The sequence below is a fragment of the Corvus moneduloides genome, chromosome 4 (assembly GCF_009650955.1).
Source record: "Corvus moneduloides isolate bCorMon1 chromosome 4, bCorMon1.pri, whole genome shotgun sequence".
Taxonomy (NCBI): domain Eukaryota; kingdom Metazoa; phylum Chordata; class Aves; order Passeriformes; family Corvidae; genus Corvus; species Corvus moneduloides.
This window is the reverse complement of record NC_045479.1, coordinates 40,600,414-40,613,334: the sequence shown is the minus strand read 5'-3', so window position 1 is coordinate 40,613,334 and position 12,921 is coordinate 40,600,414. Positions and strand designations below refer to the sequence as shown.

The window sequence follows — 12,921 nt, the reverse complement described above, 5'->3', positions numbered from 1 at the left end:
GTGGTTTGCTAAGAGACAGGGACAAGAGAAAGGGCTGAAGAAGGACAGGCATGGAAACAAAAGGCCTTTAACAGAGGGAAATCAGCAGTGCGAGATGTGTTGGAAAATTACCTAAGCCTTACTTGGCAAAAGACAGCAGAAAAAACCGGGCTGTAAGGAGAGGGAATAGCATGTTTGGGATTTAGGACCTTCTAGAAAAGACAAACTAGGTCAGCAGAGAAAAGGAAAATCAAGCAGCTACTGGGAAAAAGACAGTAATGCAGCTCAGAACCAAGATAAAAACAAAGAATGGAGGAAAGAAGCATCATGCCTGCACGAAACAGACAGGAAAGAACACGGGGTCCAGAACCCTTGCAGTTGTTCTCCCCTTTCAGCAAATGCCTTCGAAACCTTGAGGTCACTTTTGTGTATCAAGACTTCTCTGGTCTCCAGGAAGCACATGTGCACTGTGCTGGACAGCTGGTCTGATAGCCCTGCTAACGGAGAGCAGGCTGGTGGGCTTAGTGGCTGTCACTCTTTTGAGGAACTATTTGGGTACAGATGCCAGAAGCTTGAAGTTTTTCTGACTGACAAACCTAGGTAATAGTACATAAAAATGTGTCAACGCTGTTAAAGATGTAAGCTTACACAGGTACTGGTAAACAACAAACTGAGAGTTGCTCATGCAATACAGGGATACCATTTACTGGAAAGAGAAATCTGTTTTCTTACAAGGCCCATTCCACACCTCTTACACTGCTCAGCAGTCCTCACAATGGAAGAAATCTCCTACCCATAGGTGAAAGCACAGTAAGTTTTGAGGAGCTAGCAGTGAATGAGTTGGGTAGGAGGTGTGTAAGGCATAAAGACGGAACTGCAAGGGAAAGAAGGTTATGTAACATGGAGGGAGCACCTGACTGCTGCTTTTAAGTATCAGATTCTCTTTCTGTCACAATTTCTGTAAAGGCTGAAAGGGACCAACTGCATTGGTCACCAATCGCAAGCATATTTTTATTTCACTATCACAGCCAGCATCTGTATCTCTTGATCACACAAAAAACTTATCAATCAAGAACTGGATTTTGAATTTCAATTTGAATTTGAATCCAGCTCCAAAAGCTAGATTTTTTTAAACCATAATGCCTATTTACCCTAGGTATCCATGCTACCCCATTTATCTCAAGAGGTGTTTAAAAGGTATTTATATTTCTTTTAAAGAAGATAAATAGAGTAGATTAAAGCAGGTAATGAAGCAGGAACTTATGCTTGATAGGCATCAACAACTGATAGGCATCAACCATCTTACAGGCTCACGATGACACTAAGTGAAGTCTGCACATCATATTTAAAAGCAGCATGAGAGACAAAGGGTTAAAAGGAATAACCATTCTTCCTATTGTAAAAGAGCAGTCCTGAAAGCCAGAAAACTCAATAGCAGGAAAAAAATCACAAGCCTCAGGCTTCTCATGCCAAGAGTAAGTCATATCCCAAAATATGTATCTTTCACTAGTTGAAATCACACAATCATAGAATGGCTTGGGTTGGAAGGGACTTTAAAGATCATCTAGTTCCAACCCTACTACCATGGGCAGGGATATCTTCCACAAGATCAGCTCACTCAGAGTCCCATCCAGCCTGGTCTTGGACACTTTCAGGGATGGGGCAGCCATTATTTCTCTGGGCAACCCGCTCCAGGGTCTCACTACCCATACAATGAAGGATTTCTTCATTATATCTAATCTAAACCTACTTTCTTTCAGTTTGAAGCCATTCCCCTTTGTCCTGTCACTACAAGCCTTTGTAGCAAGTCTCTGTCTTTCTTGTGGGCTCCCTTCAGATGCTGGAAGGCCACAAGCAGGTCACCCCAAACTCTTCTCTTTTTCAGGCTGAACAAACCCAACTCTCTCAGCCTTCCCTCACAGGAGAGGTGCTCTATCCCTCCAATCATCTTGGTGGCCTCCTCTGAACTTGATCCCGCAGGCTGATGCCCTTCCTCTGCTGGGACCCCAGAGCTGGGTGCAGCTCTCCAGGTGGGGTCTCAGCAGAGCAGAGGGGTGGAATCCCCTCCCTGGCCCTGCTGCCCACGCTGCTTTGGATGCAGCCCAGGACACGTTTGGCTCTGTGGGCTGTGAGTGCCCACGGCTGGGTCATGTCCAGCCTCTCCTCCACCAGCACCCCCGAGTCCTTCTCAGCAGGGCTGCTCTGATCTGTTCGTCCCCAGCCTGTGTTGATACCAGGGGTTGCCCTGACCCAGGTGCAGCACCTTGCACTTGGCCTTGTTTAACCTCATGAGATTCCCACAGGCCCATTTCTCAAGTTTGTCCAGGTCCCTCTGGATGGCATCCCGTCCATCAGGTGTGTCAACTGCACCACTCAGCTCAGTGTCACCGGCCAGTTTGCTGAGGGTGCACTCGATCCTTTTGTCTGTGTCATTAATGAAGACATTAAATAGCACAGGTCACCTAAGGGACACCACTCATCACTTATGCCCATTGGGACTCTGAGCCATTGACCACTACCCTCCAGATGCAACTGTCCAATCAATTCCTTATCCATCTAACAAAAGTCTACCCACTGAATCCATCTCTCTCCAGTTTAGAGAAAAAGATATTGTGGGAGAGTGTACCAAAAGTTTTACACAAGTCCAGAGAGATGAGATCTGTAGCCCTTCCTCTGTCCACTGATACAGTTAGTCCATCATAGAAGCCCAATAGGTTGGTCAGGCAGGACTTGCCCTTTGGTGAAGCTGTGCTGGCTGCCTTGAATCACCTCCCACTGCCTCAGCACAGCTTGCTAGCACTACAGAGAGAAAACTTATTTATTGTATATATCCACGGCTGACTGTCAATTTTTACTGGTGTCCCTGCTGCAGGCATCTGGCACCAACAGCAGAACACAGTGTGTGTGATAAACAAGTAAACTGCACAGTAAGAGGAGACTAACGTGCCATAGCACATAGATTTAAGTATCTGCTCAGTGAATGACTCACTCATTAGCCTCCAGGAGAGAAAAAAATCCCATGTGTTTTACCTAGTGACACATCTGTGAGTGGATATTTCTACAACTGTTAGAGTGATGTCTGTGTCATCTTCTGCTATAAGAAAGATCCAATACAATGACCTTGGGACTGAGGTTTTCTCCTTGAGATCTGCATATTGCCTGAAGCACTCAAACTGTGGCAGGATTAGGGCCTCAGGAAAAAACACCAGGAAATTAATAACTTTGCATTTAGACAAGGATCTGGGCAGTGCCTTCAATAAGCCTGTGGTCACACACTGGAGACAGAAATAAAATTCAAAATGAATAGCTGCATAAAAAGGTTATTATCTCTCCTGTGGGTCTTGTGATGTACTGCATGTACACCTACCTGGACACTGGCAGAGCAGACAGTCTCACTTCTGACATTTCCCAACTGGCACGCTCAACATTTTGACTTCCAGCATTGTCTTGCAACAGAACTTGTGTATGTGTTTGTGTAGATGTATTTAAAGTAATGTTTCAAGTAATACAGCTGTTATGACCTTTGCTATGCACATGAATTTTTGTTCTGTCTCTGAAGCAACATAAGACAAGAAAACTTCTTCAAAGTTTTAAGCAACTAATTCATACTTAGAATGTCAAGGGATCTAAATCTATTGGCCTGTGATAGCCAGGAGACCTGCAGTTGCAGTCAAATGCTAGAATATGCTACCTGTCTGTTCTGTCAAAACCCTGTAAGAGACAAAGGAAATGTTAATTTTAAGTTTGTAAAGAATCAGAAAGAAAAAAGCAGAGTGGAATCCTACAGGGCTCCTGACTTCACTCAGCTTTCAAGGTCTTGCAACACTTAGAAGGCTTATGAAGACCTTAAGTCAGTCCTTGGAGTCTCTGGGGCTCCTGTTCCTTTGGGCTTGTAAAACCTCTAGCTTTTGAGAGTCTCCACAGCTCTGAATGCCCTTGAGTGATACTGCTTTATGAAGCTTAAGGGGCAGCCCGTAAGTTCTTTTTTCTCCTCTATTTCTCACCTTCCACAAATTACTCAAAGTCTACACCAGGCCACAGATTATGTCACCTGATCTTTAAACTGTGCACATTTTCTCTCCCTAGTGCTCTTCTTGCCAGGCAGAATTGCTAAAAGGTGAAGCAGATTTCTTTAAATAAACTTCCATAAGATCATTACAGCATTAATTAACTAATTAATTAGCTTATTTTAATGGGTGAACTTAAAGAGGTAAAAGTCTTGGATGAGGTTGTCTGAATCAATAATCCCCTTTCTAAAAAGTTCTATCGGTGTTAACATTTGAATTCAGAAAATTGAGGGCGTTGCTCTATTTAAAATTGAGTGGTTCTGTGTCAGGGTGACTCTGGTAGATTTGCAACAAAAACCAAGCTGTTTCCATTTCAAAGAGAGCACTTACAGGGTGCCACATTCTAGCAAATCTATTCTGGCTCAAGTAAGTGCAAGAACTGTTAAAGAAGCCAGAGAAACATATGGAATTTGAACATGCAATATGTTCCTTCACTCCTGAACACCACAGAGGGGTTTGAACTAACAAACACCCATTGAAGACATAAGAGAGAAAGACGTTGTGTCTCACAAGTGCAAACAACTAAAAAAAGCTACCTTTTGTGCCAAAGTTCTGGCAATAGCTGTTAGTTCTGTTTAACTACACTATCTTTGATTCAAAGACTACCCCAGCAGGAACATCAAGACTTAAAAAGTAGGTTGCTCAAAAGATCATCAGCAGCCATTTATGAACTAGTTACATAAAAATGGCCAGAATTTAAACTCAAGGTAGCCAATCCCTTTGAACTTGTCTGATTGCTTCCTTGCAGAGAAAATATGAAGGTTACCCAAGCAGATGCAACCCCAATTATGGAGACAACACAGAGCCCCAGTGGCATCATGGCAGATCTTTGAAAACCTGAAGAGAAACTGCATCTCCTCAGCTTCAGTGTAATGATAAACTTTTATTTCTTGTTTCAGACAGGGTCACTGTGTTTGCTTGTAGCTTGTTATTAGTGTTGCATTCTAATTCCCACCCTCACTCTAACTCTAGCTGTGAGCAGTTAATTATGATACTTCACCTGAGCACTGCCTAGCAGCGAGAATTTCAGTCTCCCCAACTGATTTATAGCCTGGAATTAGTATTTTCTATTTGACTGCCACAGGAGAGGGTTCAGGTTGCAAAATTATCTTGACAGTGGCAGAAAGTCACTGCTAGTTACCACCTTGCCTCTACTTCTCCCCTTCCCCAAAATGAGGTCACAGGTGTAATCATAGGGCACAGAGAGCTGTACTATTCAGACCTCTCCTACCACTAGATGAAAATAGGTGATCCACATGATCAGAAAGGTTGGACACTTCAGGTGTAAGGATTACAGAGAAAAGTAATAAAGCCCACAAAGATCATGTTACTTCTATACAGTTTTGTGTAGAGCGAGTCCCCATACCCATGTCTTTCACAAACACCGAAGTGCTGCATTATTAAAGCATCACAAAATTAAAAAATGCATGTAGTTACCTCTAAAATCAACAAGAAAGGTAAGCAATCACAGTGCTTCAAGACTGGGGGATGTGTTTTGGAAAACAGAAAGACATTTGGAAGACTGCACCCTCTACAACTTCAAATGTAACTTTTATCCCATTATAAAATACTTTCTCAGAAATTAAGTTTTCCAATTTTCTTCAGGGATTATCTTGGTATTTTCCAACTCCTGCTATGTCAAACTCTCTTTGAAACTACACAGCAGTACACTCCACACACCAACCTGGAAATATTTTCAGCAGAGTTTTAAAAAAAAAAATCTCTTCCAAGAAGCTGAATTGACAAGTTCATTTCCTAGGATCCAGCTGAGCAGGAGTCTTCAGGATCCATTTAAGCAAGCACAGGTGTAACCGCAGAGAGTTCAACAGAAATAGCCACATCTCCTGCATTATATACACACTTGATTACCCTGCACAGAACCTCTTAATGCTTTTTCTACTCCAGTTTGTCTAGGTTCCAGAAACAATAAAATGAACAAGCTTCCCAAGTGACCTCTTGAAGACTTCAGCTGAAGGAACTAAACTTTGAGAAACACAGCACCTTTGAAACAGCTTATGCTTACAGGAGTAAGAAAAGTCAGTTACACACTACAGGAGTGTAGCTGAAAAATAGTTCAGGATTATTTTCTTCATCTAGTAAAACCATTTCAAAGCAAGTTCCAATTTCATGCTTTCAGAATGTATTTTATGGCTCTTTCCAGTTCTGGCCACACGCAATGCTACTTTACAGGATATAACCATTCACTAACAGGAGAGAAGGTATTAAAGCAAATAATGCTACAATTTTATCTCTAGGAGTAATATATTCTGCTGAAAGCTTATACTAGGAGGACCCTACAGAATACACTAGATGTCTATGTAACTTTTGGATTGTTTCTACCCCCTCCAAGCAGGCTAACCTACTAGTCTATTGTCAAGCATCAGTTATTGATAAGTCACCTTACCCAATGCTCTTCCTTTGTTTTAGCCAATTTTCAAATTCACATCAAACCTTAGATAGCATTACAAACAGTTTATGGGTAACACAAGAGTTGGAAAAAAGAGTAATACTTCTTAAATTTCTCTTCATGGCTCATATTCTCTCTTTCACACTACTCCCAACTTTGACTTTCCTGCTCTTGAGCAGAACTAAGAGAAGATTCAAATCAGCAAAGGTTTCCTGGGCCAGGATTCAATGGATTAGGATGAATGACTTTCAGCCTTCGCACCATGGTTGTAACCTAACTGAGCAAGAGAGCTTCCCAACCAAATCTTTTGTTCACACCACTGCTAAAATACTATGCAGGGCATGCAAATTGGAAAAAAATCAAAACCTACTGGGGGCTAGGTAATATCTAAAAAAATCACAATGCATTAGAAAGACAGTCTGCTGCTTCCCTCCTTATTTCTTATTGCAGCCTCTGCTGTACCACCATTCCATACGTTTTCCTAGTGTTTGATTCCATTTTCCTTCTTTCTTTCTGACTCCCCAAGTCTCAGGTTCTTCTACCTCCTTTAATTTCCGTTGGACAACACATTTATTGCCAGGAAGGCAGGAATGATAAAACCAGATTTGTTGCTGAGAACAAAAGAGAGTTTATTCAGAGAGAAAATGACATGAGAAAACACTGATTGCTAGGTGCTGCCTTTACAGTTACAAGCCTGAAATTTGCAGCTAAGTTCTGTATCCTCCTGAACTGAGCTCTGTCCAGATAACACTGAAAAGAAGGTTCCTGCCTTGAACAAGCTGCAATTTAGGACACAACAGAGTTTTTCATCATGTGGTCTCCTCCTTCCACAAACCTGCAAATCTAAAAGATCCTCAGTGAAATGGAAGCTGACTCTCCCCCTGGGGTATACAAGGAAATGGGGATGGGAGTTTTCTCTGAAATGAAAGTTCGCTGGGAACTTTGTCTAAAGCCAGGGGTTCATTTTAGAAAAAGTGGTGTAGAAAGAATATTGTTTTAACTGTGATGATAGACAGGGCTTGGTCACGCATCGTCTTTCGAAGAAAAGGAAGAAACAAATGAAAACACCTAAATTCTAGTTCTCCTCAGAAGCTAGAGCTCATCTGAGCTGTCTCCACCTTTCTGGACATGAACCTGCACAACTGTCCATCAGTCCTGCCAGACACTACACAAACCTGCCAGTTCAATTCTTGACAGTTAAGTAAACAGAGACATATATTGTAATAAAAAAAGATAAATCTGTGTCTCAGAGAAGAATAAAGAGGGCTGTTCCAGAATAAGCAAATATCTGACATTATTCTTTTCAGTATTAATTATTTCCAAGGCTTCGAATTTTGACAGTGCTATTTCACAAATCCCTAGGAGGCTGCTTTACTGCTAGGCTAGAAACCTGACTGTGGAACTGAGCAGAAAAAGAAGCGAAAAATCCCCAGACAGATAAGAAATATTTCAGTCTGACTGGTATTTCTATTTCTTGCTGCTATGAATTTTCTGTATCTTGAAAAAATTGAGGGGATGTGACAGTTTCCAAAACAAATGGAAACAAGTCAATTTCAAATCTCTTGTTAAAAATCATCTGGTCTACTTGACTTCCCAAAACAACCTTCCATATTTTCAGTGAATTCAATCAAAGTTTGTATAACATGTAAGCTCATTTTTCATGCCATGATTTGCCACCTCTGTATTTCGTAACAAATTTTCTCTTCCGTATTCTTTTCTATGTGGAAGTCTTGTAACTTTTTAATTATGTCTTGTCCAACTAGCAGCACTGGCAAGGCAAAAGAATTCTTGTTAGATCAAGTATTCCCCTCTTTCATGTGACACAGAAATTATTACAGTTCATTAACCTTTATTATAAACTAGTCACTGGAAAAGTTACTTTGCTAGAATCCACACTATGGTTTCAGCCTATGAACCACGAAACGTCAGAATGCTAAATTACAGTAAAATACTGCTCACCTCCTTATGAACCCAAGATTAATGACACGATGCAGAAGGGAATAGCAGCGCTACCAGGAGCATAACAGGTCGTTCATGAAGAACAGGCAGCAAAACATCACAGATTACAGTGATGTAATGTACACAGATTACAGCCAGTATTACAGCCCCACTTCCTATCCCACAACCTACCCATCACTGAGACATCATATTCAACCAGCAGAGTCGCCTCCTGTCCGCATTGTTTGAGAATACTCATGGCTTCAGCATGTGTTGTTCCCAACAGTCGGATTCCATCAACACTCAGCAGCCTGTCCCCAGGTTTGATTGTGCCCTCTCTGAAGGGAGAATAAAGGAATGATCTTTGTTAGTGTAAGATAAATTGGAGATAATATCATTTTTATGCAAAGCGATTCTCTTGCACCTTCCCTGACATCCATCCCTCTTTCCTTAACATTTAACATTTACTTTGACAGTGAGAATGATCAGAGGGCGCAGTGGAAAGGAAATTGCTTTAATTGGAAAGTCAGTGACTGGAAAACAGCTTACCACACAGTGAAATAATCAAGCCACACTAAATTGCAACTAAGTATAGCTTCTGCTCAACATATGCTTTCTTTCTGCCTTATCCACACAACTCTTTTTTCATACATACATAATAAACACATCTTCCTCCAATATTTTCTTAAAAATAAACATAAGGTGCAAACACATGGGTGCCCAAACAGATTGCAAAATATGAATGCCCATTTATAGATTTTCTTTAAAAATATATTTTCCTTGCATAATTCCATTTTTCCTTTCTTCCTACCTAGAAGTAATTCAGCTCTAAATCTAAAACACTGTCTCCTAGGCATATCTCATAACCTATTCAGAATTATAACAGAAAATGAAATACTAACACTGTCAGCTCAAGAATTGTGGAGAAAAACAAGGAAACCAGGGGATGAGGGAGAGAGGAAAGTGAGGGAACTAAAGAAATGCTCTCTTGAAACATTTTCTTCTCAGTTAATGTTTCCAAGGTCAAAAATGTCAGCATAGACTACGGACATCAATCTGCTTTAAAGAAACTGCCCTTTCAGTTTGTCTAATGGTTTAAGGTCACAAATGCCATTTTTGAAAATACAGTTTGTACATAAAAATAAAGTGAATATTCTTTCTTTATATAAATACAAAATAGTATTATATACAAATATAGCCAAAACATGATTCTGTACTCAGAAGTTTTCTAGGTAAGGTTATGTGTGACCTCACATGCAGATATGTACAAACATCATAACAGAAGAATATAATACAACACTCAAACATGTGACAGTATAACTCTGAACCCCAAGAGAAAAAGATTGTGGTGTTAGAGTATAAAAAGCATAATTAAGAGCTACATCAGCTGTCTGAAGAATGCAAAAAAAATGTGCTCTGACCTACTGCAGGAATTTATCCCAATTATTTTAGGTGCAAGATTCTAAATTGAAGTTCACACGCACCATAACGTGCTGAGCCTCTGTGGTTGCCCATTACTATTGCTGCAGTTGTTACTTTTATTACAACAATTAAAGACGAACCCATGAATTTCAAAGGACTGTATTTAAGTACATATATTTCACTCAAAATCTTAACTTCTGTCCCAAATAATTCACCTTTCTCCATTTCTCTTTTACATGAACTCCAGAGAAAGATGAATTGTACCTGTCAGCAGGCCCTCCAGGTCTGACACATGTTATTACAACAGGACGAGATTTATTTCTGTCATCGTGTGCTCCACCTAGAAAGGAAAAAGTGAGAGAAAGTACACCTTCATTTTATGCTTTTTATGAAAGCTCATTTCCAAAAGGCAAGCCTACAGCTTGCAGCATGCACCTTTACAGATGGGCTAAAAAGGTAAAAAAAATGGCCAAGCTATTAATATGACCTTCCACTGAATTTTACATTAAATAAAATCAACTTACTCTATGTATAGATGAATCTTTAAAAACATTTCTATGGAGGGATTCTTAATAAATGTTTATTTTTTCTTAGAACCTTTACTCCAAAAATGTGATCTCAGTGTGAACACTTATTGTTCTGCAATGTTTGAAGCACAGAGAAAAAAACAATCTATACCTTATGTATACTCAGAATAACGAGTGGCCACTAAGAAATTTAAGTATTAAATAAAAAAGAGGTTTTTCCTTGAAGAAAATAATCATTCATCATTGGGGTATATTAATCAATAGCTGCATCTTCTGTTCTCCAGGTCAGTGAGAATGTTTTAGTTGTACAATTCAGACTACCAGCAGGATTAATCAGATTTCATGCCTAATAGATACAAATACTATATGTAAATTTTTTTTTAAGAGCTATGATCCTCCTGCTGATTTCAGTGGTAGCAGAATCTGGTCTTACGTGACCAGTTTGTCATGTTTCCTTGGCATAGTTGATTATTTAAGGTTCTTCCATAAACAAAAATTAGAGCAGCTCATCAAAGCAATACATGAGGGTATGGAAAATGTAACACATGGATTTTTACAAACTGTAAGGCATAAATCTTGACATATTTCTGAGTGCTATAAAAACTTATCACTTTTTTTTTTAAATAAGAAAATACAGAGTTCAAATTCAACAATAACTCACCTCTTATTACAAATCCAAAAGTGTTCCCCTCTTTATGTAAAGTAACTTCCACAGTTCTAAAGATGAGACCTGATCCTTGTACGGCTAAAAGAAAAAGAATCCAAACCTTAACTGTTATTGTTTTTCTAATTATACACACAGATTTACACCTTCTCCAATTTAAGATAGATATTGGGTCATACAATTGGAAAGACTCAATTACAGAACAGTCAGACTGAAGACCTGTAATTAAATAGAACTCATCCCCTTTTTGAGAGAATTTTGGGCCAGACATTTTGCAGAGTGACAATGGTTTGGAAAAAAGACATCGATGCATATAACAGGTGAGGAATTTGACTATTACTGTTTAAATTATGGTATAATTTTGCTTTTCTTATAGTTACAGAAGAGTGCTAGAAAATACGGAAATACACAGGGAGACAAAAATGACATGAAATTCTTAAGAGTACCTATCGAGCTTGTTTAGCTATGAATACATTTACTTTTGTCTCTTAGAGAGAAGACAATCAAGATTTTTGGGGTGTTTCTCTGATTTCAGGCTACTAGATTAAAATGCATAGTGAGTTTTGTTATCATAAGGATTTTTTTTCTTTTTCAAAATGTAGCATGCTCCCTCAAAATTGGCAAGTTAGTAAAAAAGCTCTTTGGCTTCTAGTTGAGTCATTATTTTCTCTGGAAGTACTAGAGAACTGGTGTACAGCTGGAGTAGGAGGTGAGAAGCTTAATGCACAGACCAATGCATTTGGGTGTGGTAATCCACTTTACAGAATTTGAAATCACTGCTGTTAAGAGGCCAGCAGACAGTCTACTATTAGCTTTTACAGGAAAAACTTCAGCAGGGTCTAAGAACTCTCTTTTCCAATGGGAAAAGGACTCTGTGCAAAATCACACACACTCACACTTCCCACCTTCCAGTCAAATACTGCAAACAGTACAAACACACATAAAATTAAAAAAAAATCAAAACCAAACCAATCCAGCTCTATAAAATATATGCTCCATGAGCGGCAGAACTAATGAAAACATGTGTCATTTAATGTTCCTGCCTGCAATAATCAGAGTTTCCCTGTCAGGATACCCAGAGGGGGCAATGGATGCCACAGGCTACCCTGCATGTGCTGCCAATCATGAAAGGCACCAGGAAGAGCAGAGCCCCCTCAGCGCTCTCTGCCTCTCTCTCTCTCTCTCAGGGCTCCCCTGCTCGCAACTCACTCAAGTGTTTACTTCTAGGAGATGTACTGTAATGTACTTTTTTGGGAGTTTTTCAGTCCCTATTAAAAAAGTTACTGAAGGGGACCAGGAGAACCACCCAATGAAACCACATAAATCTCATTTCCTTAGGAAAACAGGTGAAAGATGGCCCCCCAGAGCACTGCTCTGTGCTGTAGTAATTCCTGCTACAGCTTGAAGATGACAACTGTGTTACTGAGTCCATGTGGTTGTTCTCTTTTTAGTTAGAAACATTTTACTGACTAAAAAATATGAATTATGAGGAAGACAACTGCTGACTTCATTCCTATTGACAGAAAGTGGCCTTGTGTGTAGCTCATGATGAATCCACACTTCCTCATTTGTTTGGTGTGGCCTGTAACCTCCAAGGGGGGAGGTGAAACCAGCAGCTCAGCAGTGAGGAATGGCAGCAGCGTCCTTCCACTTGGGAACAGCCACTCAGGTGGCTGTCCTTGCACCCCAGCCCGCTGTGGCAAAGAACTCCTTAACCCTTACCCACAGCAAAAGGCAGACACGAGACAGGCACTGCTCACCTTCTAGTTTTAGACACTGAGGTGGCTCATGCTGAAAATAGCAGCTGGATGCTCCTGCTGTGAACACTTCAAACATGGAAGGAAGCACTAAGCAGAGTGGGATTACCAGTGCTCAGCCAAATTGAATCTGTCATTATTAAACAATTGACATTTCCCA

At 40.2% G+C, this 12,921-nt stretch overlaps 1 protein-coding gene across 11 annotated transcripts in view; it reads right to left on the bottom strand.

Annotated features, from left to right (window-relative positions):
• The window catches only part of GRIP1 (glutamate receptor interacting protein 1), a 323,862-nt gene that overhangs the window by 67,821 nt on the left and 243,120 nt on the right, over positions 1-12,921 (bottom strand). For all 11 annotated transcript variants that reach the window (XM_032105201.1, XM_032105206.1, XM_032105209.1 and 8 more), the window contains 3 exons: positions 11,002-11,085; positions 10,078-10,153; positions 8,584-8,729 (listed from right to left, as the gene is read on the bottom strand). In XM_032105201.1, coding sequence (XP_031961092.1) covers positions 8,584-8,729; positions 10,078-10,153; positions 11,002-11,085 — 306 coding nt within the window. The remainder of the gene's footprint in view (positions 1-8,583; positions 8,730-10,077; positions 10,154-11,001; positions 11,086-12,921) is intronic.